At 35.2% G+C, this 21,910-nt stretch overlaps 1 protein-coding gene across 2 annotated transcripts in view; it reads left to right on the top strand.

The window, feature by feature from the left end:
* CDK13 (cyclin dependent kinase 13) overlaps positions 1-21,910 on the top strand; it is a 143,621-nt gene that overhangs the window by 108,536 nt on the left and 13,175 nt on the right. For both annotated transcript variants that reach the window (XM_075558180.1, XM_075558179.1), the window contains exons 8-11: positions 3,566-3,667; positions 3,763-3,840; positions 17,663-17,779; positions 18,511-18,642. In XM_075558180.1, coding sequence (XP_075414295.1) covers positions 3,566-3,667; positions 3,763-3,840; positions 17,663-17,779; positions 18,511-18,642 — 429 coding nt within the window. The remainder of the gene's footprint in view (positions 1-3,565; positions 3,668-3,762; positions 3,841-17,662; positions 17,780-18,510; positions 18,643-21,910) is intronic.

The following is a 21,910-nucleotide window of genomic DNA, read 5'->3' as shown; positions in this document are numbered from 1 at the left end:
TTTGGACTAGGGTTATAGCTATTTTTTTAGGGTTAGCTTTAGCAAAGGTGAAAAGTGGTTGGACTTGCGAACTGTGTAGGACAGCAAGAAATGGACAGGTCACATATGAGATGTGAAGGAAAGCGGAATCCATAATTAATGACTGAGTATTCACCTCAGATGCTGTTTGAATAGGTGATAACAATAGGTCCAGTATTTCTTATATCTGTCTGGTAGGTGTTTCTGCTGTGGATTCTTAAGGTGGCATGACATTTTTCATACGTGTGATGAATTCAGTGAACTGAAGGATTTCCATTTTTTAACCAACCCTTCAGTAAGATTTTTAAGTTCAGTAGCCAGTGTCATTCAAAGTATTGTATTAATCTTAAAGGAAAGACTTTATTTTGTTGTGCTTATAATCAGAATTATATCTGAGAATTTGAGGAGTTTTAAAATATTTTTTTCATATATTTGGTGTCCAGCAATGGTGTGCTGACTATAGTAAGCATTTGATAAAGATTTGTTAAATAAAAAGTTTTTTGTAGATGTTTATAAATTAGTAGCAATTTTTCCCTCCCAAAGAGTATGCATCTAAAAAAATAATAAATGTTGGAAAAATTAAGCATTTTGGAGTTCTTGGAATTATTGTTAACAAAAGCAGCAACTTTGGCTTGTTAAATTTTAACTGCAATTATAGGAGCACCCCATAGGAGCACCCAAACACTTCAAGGGCCTAGGATCTGCTTTTCTTGTCATATTTATACCAGATAACCTGAGCTACATACTAACCCGGAGACATACTCTTATGTCAGTCCTTGATAAATTGGTGGTGCAATGCTGTTTATCAGGCTCTAGAGTAGGAAAGACTATCAGTTATCTCCTTTCCTTGGCCTCTTCCGTCTTTAGAGTTCCTGGGGTTTTCTGGGGACAAAATACTGGAATCCATCTATGGACAGGTGAAAAAGCCTTTGATTTCTACTTTGCTGACTCTTCATTGAATATAAATAAAGTATCAGTGCAGTAGTTTGTTTTCTATAAAGTGTATTCGTCTCAATGTTTATTCACTTCATAAATAAAAGCAATTCTACAAATTTGAAATTACATGAGTTTTATTTGACTTTCTGAGTCAGAGTTTATAGTTGACTGCTTTTCCTCTGTCTTGAGTTATTTTTCTTATTGCACAAGTACATACCTGGAATTTTGAAGATTCTGTGCCCTTGAGTCAATTTTGTTTTATGGTGACCCTGTAGGAGAGGGTAGAACTGCTCCTGTGGGTTTCTGAGATGGTTATTCTTTATAGGAGTAGAACACCCCTTCTTCTGTGGAGCAGCTAGTGGTCATGAGCTGTGGACTTCACAGTTGGCGGCCCAGTGCACAGCCACCACACCAAGACTCCAAGCTATTAATTAGTATACATTATATATTTTTGTTGTGCACTGAATATGTACTTCTTTTCATTTTGTGTTTAATCATATTGGAATAGGCACAAAATATTCTTCTGATTTTGATGACATTAACAAAAATAAGCTAGTGTGGTTTCAACTGCTGAAGGTAACTGTCTAAATTTCATATATAGTATATAAATTTCAATTTCATATATAGTATATAAAAAGTAGTAATTTAAAAAATATTTTCAGCTAAATTCAGTAACCTGAATTTGTATGGTTTCTCCATATAAAGGAACAAATTAAATATATACATATATTTTCCATATTACTCAATGTTTATATATATATATTTGTTTCTCCTTGTAGATGAATTTTTCTTGGATAACAGATTAATATCACACATTTGCTTGACACAAGCATAGTTTTCATTCGAAGGGGCTTCAAAAAGTTTGGAAAAATAAAATTTAAGGATAATAGGATTTTTCCATAAACTTTTTGAAGCTTTCTTGTGTGCTTATAGACACTGAAATGTGTAGAAAAGCCAGTCATCTTCTTCCTTTGTTTTCCCATTCATTTGACTCATGCATGTTACCTAAAGTTTCAGGCCCTACAACCAGCATTGATGTAGGCTTTATCCATGGGGATCATATGACTTGGGGGCGGGGGGTCTTCTGGTTTTCAAAACATAAAATAGAGAATTCAAGAGAATTGTAATATTATAAAAATTAAAGAATGTGAAATTAAATCTTTTGGTATTAGAATTTAGACTTTTTAGAAGTGAGCCATTCATCTTGGAAGAGATGAAAGGTTTGGATGAGGAAAAAAATACGGAATAAATTTCAAATCTAAAAGGAATTAAGGCACAGAATGTGTCTTTAAAGCATGTTTGTAAAGAATGAAGTCTGAGTTCATTGGAGTAGCAGGTATTAAAAGCTTCTGCAGTATATAAAGAAAGTAGTCATGGGAAACTAACAAAAATCACCAAGGATGGCATATAAATAATGTAAGAAAAATTTATTTTTAAAAGCCATCTCTTGAATGTACATTTTTTCATGGTTTAGAAAACTATTACTGTAGTCCTGTCTGTAGCAGTGGTGTGGGGATCAGATAGATGGTTTAAGTTATTTGGAAAATTTTGACTGAATGAGGTCATATTGCCTGGAACTTCAGATCTATATTTGGCCATGTGATTCTATAGAGAGACTGGCTTCACAAAGCATATTATTATTTTCCTTCTTCTGAAAACTGATCCAGGTAAATGGACTTGGCCTTCTACCTTCCTGGGGAATTTCCCAAGAGGTGGCCTTAGAAATTTTTTTATTTGGATGTTATCTGGAAAGAAAGGGAGGGTTAGAATTGATCTGACAGCATATATAATTTCCCTAAAGTTTACCGTTTACCCCAGTATTAGTTGAAGAACCATCTTCTGACTTCTTAGAACCTTCTTCATTCATGTGAATCGACTAAAAATCCAACCCCCAAACCCAAATCAAATCAATTTGATTATGACTCAGTGTTTCAACATAAAATTTCTAAGACTGTGACTCTTTATGGAACAGATAGCCTTTCTCCGCAAGTGGAGGCAGCTGCTGGGCTTGAACTGCCAGCCTCAGGAGTTCGCAACCCAGAACACACTTCTCAGACTGTGTACTATAGTGGTCAAACTGCTCTTGTGTTCTTAGCAAATAAAGAGGTATAAGCATGTATATGTCATTATGATTAGAAGATGACAAAAAAGCAGATATCTGATAAATTGCCATAACTATAATTAGTGCTTCATTGTGGAATTGACTTCAACTACTACAATCCGCAATTCTACATTTTCAATTCACATACTCTAGTGAGTTAAAAATCAATGAAATATTATCAGTAATGGGTATATTTGAAAATTTTTATTAGTTGACCCATATTTAAACTATATTCTTGGTACATCCACTAATAATTTGACAGATTTGAGCTAAATCAGTCAGTCCCTTTAAAAGTAATTATGAAAATGTAATGAACAGATAAATTGATATAATCTTTGATCAAATTATAGTTAAACCAACTAACAACTTTTTATTTTCATATATTTATGTATAGTTACCTGAATGATATTAGAATTGTAAGAGTGCTCTGATAGGCTAAAATAATATTTTTTAAGAGAATCTTATTCTAACAACTACTAACTCAGAAGAGTACTTTTCTATGTTTTATAGTCGACCATATACCAACAAGGTCATCACTTTATGGTACCGTCCACCTGAATTGCTATTGGGAGAAGAACGATATACACCAGCAATTGATGTTTGGAGCTGTGGGTAAGATATGCTTTTATTAGTCATTTTCTTTTACTTGAAAACTTTGGCAGTAAGGTAAAGTCAGTCCATATGTTAATGATTATTTTCTCTATTAGATGCATCCTTGGCGAACTCTTCACTAAAAAACCTATATTTCAAGCAAATCAGGAACTTGCACAACTAGAATTAATAAGGTAAGTTCATGGATCTAATATTTTGGGTGGAGACATAGGAAATTGAAAAAATATATCAAGTTTATCTTTTCAGGAGGAAAATATCATAGGTCTCTTGAATGCTAAATGAAGGATGCAGACACTTTGATACATGTTCCAATTACATTAAGATTCTTAAGATAGAACCTATCTACATAACTATTCATATAGCTTAGTCGTTTTTCTCTTAATCCAAAATTTAATATTGGTGCTCACTTCGGCAGCACATATACGAAAATTGGAACAAAATTTGACATCGTTAGGAAAGATGTTGATACAAGATGCAAATTAACAGAATTTGTTGTTTTTCTCAACTGGACAGAATGAACACAAAAGAAGAGATAGTACCCAGAAGATCCCAACCTCTTGTCATAAATTGCACAGTAGTACCCAGAGTTAGGTAACTGTAACTGAACAAAAAGAGAGATCTTGAGAATTTACAAGTGTTTGTTTCCCTGTTTATGGAAACCAGTGAATTAACCAGAGTATAGGCAAACTAGAAAAATAAAACAAAAAATACTTTAATATTACCTTGTTAATGATTGGGTATAGGATAATGTTGGAAAATATGAATGCTCTAGTTTGAGCCTATTTCTGTGGGGATAGTCACACGCCAGAGAGCAGCCGTGATTTTATTTCATAGCTGTCAGCAATCGCTTTTTTGCTCTCAGCTGTTGGACAAAAGTAGGCTATAAGAAAATGAGTGTGAACTCTAAAGCATTGAAATTGTGCAGACTATGTTCGATAATCAAAAATATATTAAAACTAGTAACATTAGAAATAACAAAACCTTTCAGCTCTCAAAAGTTTAAAAACTGGTCTAAGGTTTTTCACAGACATGAACAATACAAACTAAAATATTAGCATAGTAATGAGACTTTAAAATGAAGTTATAGTGTGGGAATTGACAACAGTGTAAAGAAGAGAAAAATAATTATGAGATCACTTGATTGACTCAGCTTTACCCCCAGAACACATTGGAAAACTCAAATAGAAGAATGTTTATGAAACATTTTTTAAAAGATGTAGATCCTAACATTTTTTAAAAACATTTTATTAGGGGCTCATACGACTCTTATCACAATCCATACATATACATATATTAATTGTATAAAGCACATCTGTACATTCTTTGCCCTAATCATTTTCAAAGCATTTGCTCTCCACTTAAGCCCTTTGCATCAGGTCCTCTTTTTATTTTTCCCCCTCCCTCCCCGCTCCCCTCTCCCTCATGAGCCCTTGATAATTTATAGATTATTATTTTGTCATATCTTGCCCTACCCAGCGTCTCCCTTCACCCACTTCTCTGTTGTCCGTTCCCCAGGGAGGAGGTCACACGTAGATCCTTGTAATCAGTTCCTCCTTTCCAACCCACTCACCCTCTACTCTCCCAGTATCGCCCCTCACACCACTGGTCCTGAAGGTATCATCCGCCCTGGATTCCCTGTGCCTCCTATCTGTACCAGTGTACAACCTCTGCTCTAGCCAGACTTGCAAGGTAAAATTCAGATCATGGTAGTTGGGTGGGAGTCAGCATCCAGATCCAAACATTTTTATAGGTAAATTCTTGGCTCCTCTTAAGCAGACTTAACTGCATTAACCAATGTTATCCGTTCCATTCCCTCTATAAATAAATACTGGTTTGATGACATGGCACGATGAATTATTACAGTAGATGACCAGTCACTAACATGACTTACCTCAAAAGTTACACAGTATCATGACCAAATGTGGTCTAAATTTTTTATGCAAACTATTACTCTTATAAATGTTCAGTTTAATTAAATAATACATAAACACAGAGCTTTACAACTTAAATAGTTGCTGTCAGAATAATTAGGAATGGTCCAGGAGCTGTAAAAATTATATCCAAAAGTCACAGCAATATAGAAAGATCTAGCATTCGGATTGCATTGGAAATTTTTGGGTTTTTAAAAATCCTTTTATTGGGGGTTTGTACAACGCTTATCACAATCCATACATACATCTGTTGTGTCAAGCACATTTGCACTGTTTTTGTTTTTAACTTTTAGCTTTGTCTAAAGAATCTAAGATGTAAATTACTTGATTTATGGGTAGGGCTTGTGCAAGAAAGCTAATGCATGCAGAATTTAACCCAGTGAATCAAAGAAAAGACTGGTCCCATGTCAGCAGATTTGAAGATAAATGTGTATTCCTATGTTTCTCATGAGAATGTTTAAGAAAAATTATACATCTGTGTATTCCTCCCCCTTTAAAAAAATTCCATCTTTAACCCCCCCCCCCTTTTACTTCCAGCTAACCAGTCAGTTGTTGGTACTGATTATTGTATTGGATATTGCTGCTGCTGTTAGGTGCCATCAAATCTTTTTGAAATCATAGTGACCCTACTGTACAATAGAAGGAGACCCTGCCTGGTCTTCCACCATCCTCACAGTTGTTCTATTTGAGCCCATTGTTGTAGCCACTGTGTCAGTCCATCTTGTGAAGGGTCTTTTCTTCTTCTTTTTCACTGTTCTTCTGCTTTGCCAGACATGCCTTTCTTCAGGGACTGGTCTTCTATTAATGATCCACTGCCATTGAGTCAGTTATGATTCTTGCGGACCCTATAGGACAGAGTAGAACTGCCCTTGGCGTTTCTGAGGCTATAAATCTTTACAGGAGAAGACCGCTTAATTTTTACCCACGCATAGCCACTGGTGGAGTCTAAATGCTGACGTTGGGATTACAGTCTAATGCAGCGGTTCTCAACCTTCCTAATGCCACAGCCCTTTAATACAGTTCCTCATGTTGTCGTGTGACCTCCCAACCATAAAATTATTTTTATTGCTACTTAATAACTGTAATTTTGCTATGTTATGAATTGGGCACCCCTGTGAAGGGGTTGTGACCCACAGGTTGAGAACCGCTGATCTAGCGCATAACTCACTCCTCCACTGGGGCTCGTTTTCTATTAAGATAGTTAAGACAATGTGAAGTTTATGTAAGCTGTAAGCATTGCCTGAGAGCTTCTCCTTGGTTATCTTACCTAACATTCTTAATAACTCTTATGTGTTCTTGTTATAGTTGTGAATATTAAGCTTAACGAAATGACGTTTTCCAGGGTGTACACCTAGAAAGAAACAAAATTGGGAAGTGGCCCCTAGATAGTTTTACCACAGAATCACCACTTTTAACCATTATACTCCGTAAGAAGTTAAACTTCATTCAGCTTAAAAAAAATTTTTTTTTACATTTTATTAGGGGTTCATACAACTCTTACCACAATCCATACCTATACATACATCAATTGTACAAAGCACATTCCCTGCCCCAATCCTTCTCATAGTATTTGCTCTCCACTTAAGCCCTTTGCATCAGGTCCTCTTTTTTTTCCCCTCCCTCCCCACTCACCCCTCCCTCATGTGTCCTTGGTAATGTATACATTGTTATTTTGTCATACCTTGCCCTATCCAGAGTCTCTCCCCCCCCCCCCCCCCCCCCGCCATCTATCTCCCAGGGAGGAGGTCACATGTGGATCCTTGTAATCAGTTCCCCCTTTCCAACCTATTCACCCTCCACTCTCCCAGCATCGCCCCTCACACCCTTGGTCCTGAAGGTATCGTTCACCCTGGATTCCCTGTGCCTCCAGCTCCCATATGCACCAGTGTACAACCTCTGCCCTATCCAGTCCTGCAAGGTAGAATTCAGATCATGGTAGTTGGGGGTAGGAAGCATCCAGGATCTGGGGGAAAGCTGTGTTCTTCATCGGTACTACCTTGCACCCTGACTGACCCATCTCTTCTCCTAAACCCCTCTATGAGGGGATCTCCAGTGGCCGACCCTTGGGCTTCTCCACTCTGCACTTCCCCCTTCGTTCAATATGGTGTATATATATACACATATATACATACACACATAATATATTTTTTGCATGATGCCTTTTACCTGGTCCCTTTGGCACCTCGTGATCGCACAGGCTGGTGTGCTTCCATGTGGGCTTTGTTGCTTCTGAGCTAGATGGCCGCTTGTTCACCTTCAAGCCTTTAAGAACCCAGACATTATCTCTTTTGATAGCTGGGCACCATCCGCTTTTTTCGCCACATTTGCTTATGCACCCATTTGTCTTCAGCGATCCTATCATGGAGGTGTGCAGCCAATGATATGATTTTTTGTTCTTTGATGCCTGATAACTGATCCCTTCAGGACCACTCGATCACACAGGCTTGTGTGTTCTTCCATGTGGGCTTTGTTGCTTCTGAGCTAGATGGCCGCTTGTTTATCTTCAAGCCTTTAAGACCCCAGTCACTATCTCTTTTGATAGCCGGGCACCATCAGCTTTCATTCAGCTTTTTGCACAGTCACTATAACAAATACCAGTACTTGACAAAGACAGCATGACACGTTTCTCTCTAGGAAATTAATTCAAAACCTCTTTAGGGGATATTATAACTAGTGTCCAGAAATTCTGTAAGGATGTTAGCAAGTAAAGTTTTTAATTTTATTTATTACCCATAGAGGTTATCCTAAGAATAAAAGGATATGTAAAATTATGAAATTAAAAAGGAGATGATTGTCTTTTGGTTTCTTTCTTTTAAATGTTTTCTAGAAGTACTAGCCAGTTAACTAACCAAAAACCAAACTCATTGCCATTTAGTCAATTTTCACTCATAGTGACCCTATTGAACAGAGTAGAACCTCCTTTCTCAGGCTCCAAGACAATCTTTTTAAAAAAATAATTTAATTGGGACTCTTACAGCTTTTATAATATTCCATACATCATTTATATTAAGCATATTTGTACATATATTGCCACCATCATTTTCTAAACATTTATTTTTTATTTGAGCCCTTGGTATCAGCTCCTCTTTTTTCCCTCCTTCCCCATCCCCCCACCATTGTGTCCCTTTGATAAATGATTATTGTTTTTATATCTTACACTGACCACTGTCTCCTTTACCCCATGTTTCTGTGGTTTATTATCCCGTGGGATAAAGGGGTGGCGACACTACTTCATGGAGTAGCAAGCCTCATCTTTTGCTTGAGGAGCAGGCGACAAGTTTCAATATGCTGAACTTGAATTTAAGCCCAATGCATAACCCACTGAGTCACCAGGGATCCTTTAATTAGTTAACTAGGTGTGTTAAAAATTAAACCAAAAAATACAAATAGTGGAAAGATGGAAGGAATATTGCCAAAATTTGTATATTGTAAACACCGTGTGCAGGAGACATGCACGGGGATCTTAACTTGAAGAACCTCAAATAAAGAATATGCTACTTGACAGGTATATATTCTATACACATTCTTTTTATAGTTAAGGAAAATAAGGCCTACATCCTATATTATGTATATGTGTATTATAGGATCCCTGGTGGTACATTGGTTAATCGTTATGCTGAACCACAGGACAGCAGTTTGAAACCACAGGCCATTCTATAGGAGAAAGCTTTACTACATGTGTAAACAGTTGCAGTCTCTGAAAACAACAGAACTCTTGTTCTGTTGTGTCTCTATGAGCTGGGCTTGACTCAGTGGCAGTGAGAGAGATAGATTAGTAATAATTAAAAGATAGATACTTCAAAACAACTTTATAAATACGAGTATTTATAGACTAATAGAAACTACTTAGAAAACTTAATGTTAAAAAAATGCCTATAACAAAACCCACTATATATACGTCAGGAATATTGAAAAATACAATATCCTACTGGAAAAAAGTATTTGACTAGCTGTCACAGGACATATTTTCTTCTTAGGAAGCCTCTACCTTTATTTAAAAGGTGATAATCATCCTGAGAATTTCAGAAGACATGTTTTAAGTATGGCAATTAACTTTAATATGTATTTTGTAAGGGTACACATGAAAATAACCAGGAAATTTTTCATTTAAAAAATCCATAACAATAGGCTCAAACATAAATAATTGTGAGGATGGTCAGGACTGAGAAGCACTGTGTTCTTCTGTACATATTGTTTCTGAGTCAGAACCAACTCGATGGCACCTAACACTGATTCAAGTTGAGCGAGACAGGCAAACAAAATGAATGTGCTAATGTCTGAGGAGAGAAAATGGTAGGAGGTGATAGTGTATGCAGGTTGGGGAAGGGCAGCAATGCGGGGACATCTGAGCAGAGATCTGAATGAAGTGAAGAAGGAACAGCACATTCATAAAGATGGTGAGGCGTTAGTGTACTTTGGTTATTTAAAGAATATGTTAATAAATCAGTTAACTATATAGGAAACAAAAAACTATCTGGTTGCATACAAATATACTTACAAGAGGAAATGTAGATCTGGAGGTACATGGAAATGGAACTCAACTTTGAATGAAAGGGAAGTTTTTCAGAAGACTATATTTATTAAGGAAAACATATATCCAAAGACTCTAGTAATTGTTCATCTGTGCATGTACTTGTGAAGTGTTAGGAAGAAAACAAGGTTATCTCCTTAAATTTCTTCATTTTTGTTTCATTGCTAAGATGTCAAATATTTGTAAAATAAAGATATTTTAATTTTGAATCTACAGCATTTTTACTGTTTTTTTAATATGAAAGATAAAAGGAAGTTTTTGCTTAAAAAAACAAATTTCCCAAGTGTAAGTATAAGGAGGCAGCAAAGTATATTGAAAGGTAGATGGTTGAGGGGGAGGGTGGCTTTGAATGTTTCAGATCTGATATCTAATGCCAGTTGAGTTATTTCCTGCTTTTGTGTCCTAGTGCAAGGCTCCTTAATGTCCCACGTTTGTTTCTGTGCATGTTATAGAGAGCTAATAATATGCATAGAGTTATAAGGATTGAATGAAATAACCTATGTAAGTAAATGTTTTGTACATTCTTAAACCTTATTTGCATGATGCTGACATCTTTCTCTAACCTGTAGCTAGAGAAATGATGAACTCTAGGTTCTGCGTTGTATACATACATATGAAACTGATCAACGAATGTGCAGACACGAATCAGTCTCGTTTTGCTTTTTTCTACAAAAATCAATTTCATTTATTTTTCAGTTTAGTTATATATCTGCCTTTTTCCAGAAAGCAGATTAGGTAGTTTATAAAAGTTTATAAAAGCATTGATTTAAAAACTATGGTAAAAGAGAATTAAAAACACCGGTGGGGACAAACTGGGAAATGAAGTGCCTGGGGAAATGTAGTATCAGCTGAGTCACACTTTGACTTTAATCTACTTCTAGCATTCAATTAAAAAAAAAACTTCTCTAGACTTGTGCTTCTCATTCTTTTTGGTCTTGGAATTCTTTGAACCTAAAAATTATAAACGTTCCCAAGGTTATGATAATCATGTCAATATTTACCATATTAGAAATTAAAACTGAGAAATGTAAAAAGTATTTATTCATTTAAAACCATATGTAAACATAACACTTTTAATTTTTAAAATTAGGTATTTTACAAAAGAAAAAGAAAGTTTGTGAAATAGATAGTATTTATATTTTTGCAATTCTTTTAAAACTCAAGTGTAATACAAGCGACACATGCTTATGATATGCTGTAGACATGAAGAAAATCCCTTTATGAGGTTGGGAAAAGGTAGGGTGTTTTAATTGTTTTCAGAATTGTGGATATACAAAGGTTAACTAGTTGTCTTTTGCAAGTCACTTATAATATGCAAACCTAAAACTATATGAAAAACCATTTTGTACTCATGTAAACTGAAATCCATTTGTCTTTCTTATACATTGATATTCTGACATTATAGAAAATAACTAGTTCATGGAATTAAGCATATATCCCAAATATAACATTTATCTAATATTTATCACTAATCTTGTTACAAGAGCTTCTTATGCTTAATGGAATAATTGGAGCTTTTCCAGTATTCTATGTACAGAATTTAACCTGTACAATAAGTATTGTCACTTTTTCTCCTTGAAATGACAGACTGACTTTGTTCATATTTTACAGACTGTATGGCAGATACCCATATATAACAATAGTTTTGTTAGCTGTTCTTTCAGGTTTAAATGAGAAAAGCGGCTTTTAGCTGGCAACTCAAATAATTGCGCATTCTTTCTCCTGAAGAAAATGATTGTTTTATTGTGCATCAAAAGTGCTTTATGAGAATTCTTCATTTTATCATGGAGTATATCAAAGTAGTATATACCGAAGGGAAAACATTTAGTAAGATGAACCGTTATTTTTTCTCCCCTAAAATTGCATGGAGGAAGCTCTAGTGGGTTATATGTTGGGCTACTAAGCACCGTCAGCTGCTCAAGTCTACTCCTAGGGAAACAGGATGACGTGTTGTGCGCCTATAAAGATTTATAGCCTTTGAATCCAAAGAGGCAGTTCTACTCTATCTTAAAGAATTACTATGGGTCGTAATTGACTTAAAGCAGTGATTTCATTTGGCTGCTGCTGCTGCTTTTTTTTTTTTTTAAATTGTATGGTAGTGAAATGTTTGATTTGGTGTTGCTGCCTTGATTCATCCCAAAGCACCATAAGTTTGACTCTTCAGTTTTGTTTTGTTTTTTACCTTTAGTACAAAGCAGTCCTTTGAAAAAGACAATGTTTTAGCAAGGACTTTGTAAGAAGGTTCCTACAGACTACCCAGGAGAAATGCTGCTGTATACCATAATGTTGTTGCTAGTTGCTAATTAAGCCACTTCTAACTCATGGCAAATCCATGTGAGAGTTTTTAAAAATTGAATAGGGAAAACTAAAACATCCTTTTGTTAACTTTGAGATGTCATAACAATTAAAACTCATTGTAAAAGGGGGAAAATGTTTCTTTAACAAGAAATATGAGGGGGTATCCCCACCCCGTAAGAAAACCCCAAACATAAAGTGTGGAGTGGAGCTTTCTTAGTATGCATTTTTCCCTCTAGGCGAGAATGAGAAACTCGCTCTGAGTTAGTGCACTCAGTGGTGTTGCCTGATAAGGTTCTCTCTGATTTGCTCAAACCTCACTCTTTGTGATGGCCGATTTAAGAGACGCATGTGCAGCTATGAAATTTTGTTTTCTATTTGGGAAAAAATGCCTCAGAAACTGTTGTTATGTTGAACACAGTTTACAAGGACAGAGCATTGAGGAAAAACTCAAGTGTAGGAGTGATTTTCTCTTTTCAAAAAAAGGTGAAATATCGATGATGATGACAAACCTTGTTCTGGATGTCCGTTAACTTCCCAAATGGATGAAAATGTCAACTCTAGTGTATTTGGAGTTTGTTTCACCAGGTCAGACTGTTAACCAACCTTTCCATTTAGAGCTTCTGAAAAGATTGTATAACGGTGTGCGACCAAAAAGGCCTGATTTGTGGCAGGTGTGGGACAGGTTTTGTCCCCATGACAATGCATCTGTTCATGCACCCCTCCCAGTTTTGGGGAAAAAACCCAGCATGCCTCTCTTGCCTCATGCACCTTATACACCTGACCTTGCTTTGTGTGACTTCTTTTTATTTCTCCAATGAAGAGGGACATGAAAGGACAGTGATTTGACGACTTAGAACAGGTGAAGAAAAAAACAAGGGAGGTGCTACCAGCCATCCAAACAGATGAGTTTGAAAAATGTTTCCAAGAGTGGAATTAAAGATTTGACAAATGTATTAAGTGTAATTGAGAGTGCTTTGAAGGTGATAAGGTGGTTTTATAAAAAAAAAATTACATATTTTTAAAAGGGGGTGGTTTGGGAGGGTAGTCCCTTGTATGGGTGTATGTGTGTATTGGTGAATATCTGTGTTTCTCAAAGTGAAAGTTTTCATCCTTCCTGGTGTTAAACATTGAAAGTAGTACCATTAAAATCACAAACCAAACAAAGTCACTCAATTTTATGTGCCTTCATGATCATTTTCACATTGTTTGGTATTGCCATAAAACTTAATAGTGACCCACATCAAATAAATCATGCTGACCCTATAGATCAGTGGTTCTCAACCTTCCTAATGTTGTGACCCTTTCATACAGTTCCTCATGTTGTGGTGACCCCAACCATAAAATTATTTTCATTTGCTACTTCATAACTGTAATTTTGCTACTGTTATGAATCGGGCACCCCTGTGAAAAGGCCGTTCGACCCCCAAAGGAGGCACCACCCACAGATTGAGAACCGCTGCTATAGATATAAAACTGTTCCTTAGAATTTCTGAAAATGATTCTTTTACAGCAGCTGTCAGCCCTAACCATGTCTTTTTCCTGCAGAAGAGTTGGTGGATTTGAACCCCCACCCTTAAAATTAATAACCTGGTGTTCACCCACTTTGCCACCAGTGTTCCCTCCATAATTGTAAACATTTGATAAATGTGATGAATTATGATTATTTGCAGATGATAAGATTATAAACCTGGAAAGCCTTAGAAGTAAATCCAGCTAATCCTTAAAATAACAGGATCTCAGATATTGACTCACGTACTGCCATCATGTCACTGCTGACTCATAGGGACCCATCTCGGGTTCCCGAAACTAACTGTTTACGGGAGTAGAAGCCAGTCTTTCTCCTGAGGAGCTGCTGGTGGTTTCAAACTGCAGCCATGCGAATCACAGCCTAATACGGAACCACTGTGCTACCAGGATCTCAGGTGGCTGCCTAAAAATCTCGTGTATCAAAATGTCACTGTTTTCCTATAAGCAAAGCTTCTAAAATAAAATGTTTTAAAGTATAGTAGAATAAAAGCACACTCCTATGAGTCAAAAGTAAAACCCAAAGCAGGTAGCGTGCACTGCAAGGGTAAGTTAAAAGCCCTTGCTGTCTTTGAATGTGAAAATACATTATTGTGATGGAAGAAAATTCTTCTGCAATTTTCCTGGCCTGTTTCTCATCGGTGAAGTTTCCATTTTCTGAAAACTTCATAATAAGCCCTTATGATTTCCTGTGCCTTTAAAAAGTATGTATGATTTACATGGCACTGTTTTGCTTGGACCTTTCTGAAGTCACCCTGATGAGACTCAGACAAGTGCATTAAGAGAGAACTTGTTTGTAGCCACACATTGACAATAGAGACATGTTTAAACAGTTTGGAATAAACACATGTATGCATGTATGAATTAGAATCATTAGTAGAGATTGTTTTTACTTACCATCGTCTTCCCCAAGATACCTTTACTGTGCTTTTGCCTTTCTTCTCTCCTTGCTAGTTATATATTTCTTATTTATTTCTCTGGTTCTTTACTCTTGAAGTTGTAGGCAAAAAATTCTACACGCCCTACCTATTAAAAGATTTTTGTATTTCGGTTATTCAAAGTATTCTTAATTTTCTGTTTTCCAACATATTTTATACTTCTCTATAATAAACCTGCTTGGAATGAATTATATGCATAAGTGACTCCTGAACATAATTTAATAGGAGAAACACATGAATAATAAAAATAAGCAAAATGATACAAGTGTCAATCAAACACGGGTTCATCACTGTTGTATACTCCCATTCTAAGTAGTATTGATAATGAGAAGATTAATTAAATGGATTGCTTTTGATATGAACCTTAAGAAATGAAACAGAATCTAGGTGAGAAAGAATATGAGCATAATCATTGTGGGGGAGGGGTCGTAAGTGGGGAGAGAGACGCTGGTAAATCAAACTTAAAAGGGAGTTTGGGGCTGAGCCATAGAGAGCCATGCTCTCAGGCTTGGCTTTTTTTCTTAAAGGAGCTACTCATTTCTATAATTATAATACTCTGTTTTCCAATATAGTTTACACTTCTCTATAATAAAGATGGGCCCATATGGAATTATTTATATTTATGTAGTCACCAGGGAAAATATATAGAAAATGTAGAAATAAAATTTCAAATATGCAGATAATGTATATTTGAAGGAGTTGGGAGAACTGGATTTGAAGATGAAACTGGGTGTGTTTGAAGAAAAGAGCTTAGGTTTAAAAAACCTCAAACTATATTGAAGCAGAAAATACTTGATGTATGGCTTAAAACATCCACTTCCTGTGTCATGACCTCAGGAAATAAATCTCGACTTTCTAAAAGCCAAAAAAGCTTTAGCATGCTGACATCATTGCATATATCCATATGCAATAATGTACATTTGTGCAATGCATGGAGATGTCCGTTTGTTTAAGGATCCCTGGGTGGTACGAATGGTTAAGTGTTTGGCTAATAATTGAAAGATTAGCAGTTTGATTTCACCAAGTGGCACCTCCAAAGAAAGTCTTAGAAGATGATGTTGTTGTTAGATGTCCTACAGTCTGTTCTAACTCTTAGTGAGCTCATGTCCAGCAGGATTAAACATTGCCCAGGCCTGTGCATGTTTACAGTCATTGTTCCGCGTTAGCCTTTTGTGGCAGCCATTGTGTGAGTCTACGTTGTTTTTTGCTGACCCTGTATTTTACAAGGCATGATATCCTTTCTGATATACTTCCCAAAGTAGGTGAGACAAGCCTCATCCCCTTGTCTAGGAGCATTCTGTCTGTACTTTTCAAGACAGAGTTGTACATTCTTCGGGTATATTCAGTCCTTTTTTGCCAACACCATAGCCAATGAAAACCCTGTGGAACACAGTTCTCTGAGTTCTAGAGGGTGGCTAGGAATACATCATTTTGATGCAACTTGTTTGGTTTTGGCTTCATGTATTTATAATTTTACTTAAATCATTTCTGCATCAACCTTTTCCTCTTACATAACTAAGACTAGCTAATAGTATAATCAATTATGGATATTTATTTTTGAGATTCATTTGACTACAGCATCTTGAACAAATTTTACATGTACACATGAATTTTCAGGAGGTTATCAGATGGAACTGCCTGTTTGTACTACTCAAAGACATGCTAATTTATATTGACTTAGAGTCTCCAGGCCAATGGACAACTTTTACTTGCCCTTTAATGTTATATACAATTGCCCTTACTTTGGAACAATGAGCCAACCCCTCTCCCAAATTCTTCATTACAATCACCTTAAGTTGCTGCAAATGCAGCTTTTAAATAATTGAAAAGGCTTGAAAGTCTTGTATTAAAATAAAGCTAAGTAAAAACTGTATGCACCTGTTCTGGCTTAAAGACACATTTAGGAATGAGTCTTGTTCTTAATCCAGGGACAGCCTGTATCAATAAGCAGAGAGTAAAGCAGTTAAAATGTCTAAATATTTTGTTGTATTCAATAACACCACTTTTAAATTATCCCTGGGTGCCACAAGTGTTTACACTCAGGGCTAGTAGTCAAAAAAGTTGACAGTTCAAACACATTTAAATAAACTTTTATGTTTTAGTAGTTTTCCTTTCAGGCATTTCTGTTTACATACAGCACTCAGTAGCAACCTTAGCTTCCTGAGATAGTGTCGGAAATTTACGCTAATTGTAAAAATGAAGTATTTAAGCTTAAAAGGAAACACTTCTCTAAAAGCCATATATGCTTTTGGTATATTCTCATGCTAGTATTCCGACAGCAGCACTATTCCTGTTTCAGCTATTTATGCAGACTCATATTGAGGAGAAGAGAGCGTAATGGGGACCTGTAAAACCAGACAAACATTAAATTATAGCTTTATAACTTAATTGGCAGAGAATTTTTTGTGGTTTTTAAAAGACCTCATCATTTGTTATTTTGAAACTTAATTTTATAAATTTGAAGGTTCTCTTTTTAAAAATTGTAGGTCTAACTAGAATGTTACGAGCATCCACTGAAGAGAAATTGATGTCCTAAAACATACAGAGAAGTTTCAAAAATTTTGTGCGGAAAATGGAATTCAAAGATAATGCAATTTTTCCACGAACCTTTTGAAGCTCCCCTTGGAGTTAAACTGGGAAAACTTAACTATTTAATGGAATTTCTTTTACATTATGTTGAAATTTCAATTTTGAGTTATCTTATATAGTACTTATATGTATTTATTTTTCTATGTAGTTGAGAGTGACCTACTTCTTTTTGTGTATTATTTAGCCGTATATGTGGGAGTCCATGTCCTGCAGTGTGGCCTGATGTAATCAAACTACCCTATTTCAACACCATGAAACCAAAGAAGCAGTATCGTCGAAAGTTAAGAGAAGAATTTGTTTTGTAAGAATTTGTTTTGTAACAAATTTGGATATTTGTTAAATATCCAATTTGCATTGATTGCTTTTTAAAACATTTCTTGTGAAATCAAAATATGACTTTATCTGGTTATTGGCCCAAATTAGATCTTGCACAATCCTCTAGCGGTTATCAACCTTTGGATCATGACCCCTTTGGGGGTCGAACAACCCTTTCACGGGTGGCCCGATTTCGTAACAGTAGCAAAATTACAGTTGTGAAGTAGCAGCAAAACTAATTTTATGGTTGGGGGTCACCACAACATGAGGAACTGTATTAAAGGGTCATGGCATTAGGAAGGTTGAGAACCACTGCTCTAGTTCTAGTTTTGAATTTCTCTTTGCAACTTGCAAATTACTATTCTATCATCATCATGGAATTAGTAATTTATAAGATGTTTGTGTTGGTGCTTTAATGATATTGTCTTAAATTTCAATTAAGTAGTTTTCAAAGTTCAAGATTTGTTTTAAGAAACTTTGTGTTACAAAAACAAATTGCCTGTCGAGTAACAAAATGTAGTTTTTGTCAAGTATCTATTTAGAATAATAGTAACAAAATTAAGTAAACCAGTAAAATATTTATTTAAAGGAACACCTGGAACCTATTGGAATATAGTATTACAAACTAATTCTAAAATGCTAGCATTTAAATAAGCTTAAAAGGAAACACTTTTTAATCTGAAAACAATAAATGATTTTGTAATCCTTTCATGCTAGTATTCCTGCAGCAGCACTAGATTTATTTGATTACATGCTCGCCTTGGATCCTAGTAAACGCTGCACTGCTGAACAAGCTCTTCAGTGTGATTTCCTGCGAGACGTGGAACCCTCAAAAATGCCTCCTCCAGAGTAAGTGACTCTTATTATATAAGAATTTAAATACATCTGGACAGTTTTAATAACATCTGTATAATGATCAAAGATAGTCTTTGCTTAGTTAAGTCAAATGAAATTGAGAAAGTCAAAAGAAGTATATAAAATAGTAATACACATAATTTACACATCTAGAATCTAGATTCTGGCTCAATGTTCAGTTAATCATAGGAGAAAATGTTTTAGAAAAGCAACCTTCTTTTGACTAGTTTCAGGGTTAATTGAGCTCAAGTTTTTTATTATTTTATTCAGCTCCCAAGAAATAATCCTACTGCTGCTATTATTTCTAGTACTACATGTACCAGTACTGTTATAGCTAAAATTTGGAATGCTTGTTAAACATTCTTCATGCATTACATTAATCTTTATAATCCTGTCAGGTGGGTATTACTATTATTATTGCCATTTTCAGAGGAAGCAGGCTCAGAGAGGTTAAGAAACTTGCCCAGGAATACAAATATAGTAGAAGAGAATAGTTGGCTTTGAAATTTCAAGTTACTCCAATAAGTGAGAGGGTTTCTGAAATCTTCATTTGCATGCCACACAATTGAAATGCCCAACATTGAGTGGAAGTATGAGTATCAGAAGCTTATTCATGGAGCCAAGTGTATTGTCTGCATAGAGTTTAGGAGTGAGATACCTAGACTCTTGAACCTTACCTCCAAAAAGCTTCTGTGGTTTCCTTAGGATGGACTGGGTGGGGAAACAGCAGACCATATAATAAACTGTGTTTAAAAATAGGCTTTGGAGTTCAGATGCTGGCTCTTTCATGTATTAGTTACGTTGGACTTAAATTTATTTCTATGAGATTGCCATTTTCAGCTTTATGAACTATTTTTTGTAATATAGATGGTCTTTGTGTGATGATTTGAGAGACAGAAGGGATCTATCTGATGTGCTATGGAGCCTGAAACATTCTCTCTTGAATTAATTGTTTATTGTTTTTTGGTTGATCAGAATATATCAGCAGTCTTGAAATTTGGTTTTAATCATCCCTTCAAGGAATTTACAACTCACACCCCCACCACCAATATTTTTAACCACACCAAAAATAGAAAAGTACAATGAGCATATAACTTTTTTTGTTTGTTTACATGACTTTTAAAATTTTGGGGGGTGGGGGTAGTGGTGGTGGTGGTGATGGTTGTGGTGATGCGGGGAGGGCTCGAGCATATAACTTTTACCTAAATTCAACAATTAATACTATTTGAATACATGCTAAGTTATTCTAAATAAAATTTCTTTTTTCCTGGACTATTCGAATAATAGGGGGAAAATTAACCCTCACTCATAACTCTTTAGACATGTTTTTTTAAGAACTCAAAAGAAGAAAAAAACACATCCACAGGACCCTCCTCACCCCGAAAACAACAACAACAAAGAACCTCTGCCATGAGATTGATGACTCAATCTGACTCAAAGCTACTCTTTCAGGAGGGTAGCACTGCTCCTGTGAGTTTCCGAAAGGAACAAAAGGACCCGTCTTTCTTTCAGGGAGCTTGCTGGTTTGAAACTGCTGAGCTTGCGCATCTCAGCCCAACTTGTAACCACTACACATGCAGGATTTTGCATAGCTATAGAGCCATTGTGATCCTAATGTACGCTTCTTTAATTTCATTTATAGATCTCTCTTCCCTCTAAGATAATCATTGAAAGCTCCCACCTTGCATTTAGTTGTGTCATTTTAGCCTTTAATCCTTCCTTGGAAAAAGCTTTTATGGCATTGACATTTTTGAAGTATAAATGTTAACTGTCTTGTGAAACATTTCACAATCTGGGAATGATTGGGTCTGTTTTTTTATTTTCATGATGAGAACTAGATTAGCATTTTTGATAAGATTATTGCCAAAGTTGTGCTATGTGCCTATTACACCAAGAGGAATATAATGTCAGTTTTAATTTTTATTGGTAATACTAAGTTTGATCAGTTGGTTCTGGTGGTGCACCTGCAAGAATTCTGGTAAAACTTTGTGTGCAGCACATTTTTGCTCACATCTAATTTTAAAAACTCAATAAATAATTAGAAATAGTTTAATTTTCAGTATACTGTAAATAATGGCATTTTAAAGGAGGAGTGCTGGTGGTTAAGTCAATACACCCTGCATTTTGATAGTAATTAGATTTCACTTAATATGTATATATGAGCACATTATATTTAAAAACTGCTCTCAAGGGTTTTTATTCTACTGTAATAATATTTGTGTTTAAAAGTAGTCTATTGATCACTCCCCTGTACTTGTTCAAAACAATTATGTTGATATATAAAGATGGGTGAAGATTTTTTTTTTTATTTCTTGTCATACAGCTGTTTCATCTTGATAAAATTGTCATTGCAGCGTAGTTTTACATATTTCGGTTAAAAAACACACAAAAATAGCGAATTTTGTTGGGCATGCAACCTAATGAAATAGAAGGCACTGATATTATTTCCCTGAAATAGTTTATATATTTATTATTTCTTCTTAATCTAAAAAGATAGTTCTATTTATATCATAATCCTATTATTTTTGTTTAAGAACCCTTATAAATAAATATTTGAGAATAAAAATATAAACTGTAATTCTATTATTTTTAAGTAGGTATTTGAGAGTAAAATGACCTATGTCATAGGTCCATCTTTGAGTTCTCTGAACTCCTACATTATATCCAAAAATCACATAATTGAGAGCTAATATCAAAGATTATTTTATTAACCTTTTAGATATCAGCTTAAGATTCTTCAGTTCTCTTGACAATAAAGAAATGGAAAAGGTCACGTACAAAAGCTTTTCTTACGCAATCATTAGCCCTTTACTTTTTCAACTTTTGTGTGAAAGTGCAGCTGAAAAGCTTTAGCAGTAAGTTACTTTAGCAGCATTTTTATTTATTCCGTTACACTCAGGAAACATTTCCAAGTCAACATAGTAATTTATTTCAGTGCTACTTTGCCAATCTATTTTTCTTTTAATTTTTTGTAACATCCCTTTTCTTGGTCAAAATTTCAAAAGTACAGGTTATGTCGTTACACATTCTGCAAACCAGTAGCAATTTATTGAATGCATGTTTACTAAATCAGTCAGGTCAATATCTTTAAATAGAAAAATATATGAACATAATATAACATTTCTCATTTTTTTAATGTGATGTATCAAGAGTAGTACAAAATACTATGTTATTTAAGAAGTAAGAGCTACAGAGAAAGGCATTTTATTCCTTTGGAAAATATGTGTATATGTCAAACTTACAAGATTAGTTTTAAAGAATA

This window comes from Tenrec ecaudatus, chromosome 9 (assembly GCF_050624435.1).
Source record: "Tenrec ecaudatus isolate mTenEca1 chromosome 9, mTenEca1.hap1, whole genome shotgun sequence".
NCBI lineage: Eukaryota > Metazoa > Chordata > Mammalia > Afrosoricida > Tenrecidae > Tenrec > Tenrec ecaudatus.
Note: the sequence above shows the minus strand (reverse complement) of the source record. Positions and strands in the feature narration are given on the sequence as shown.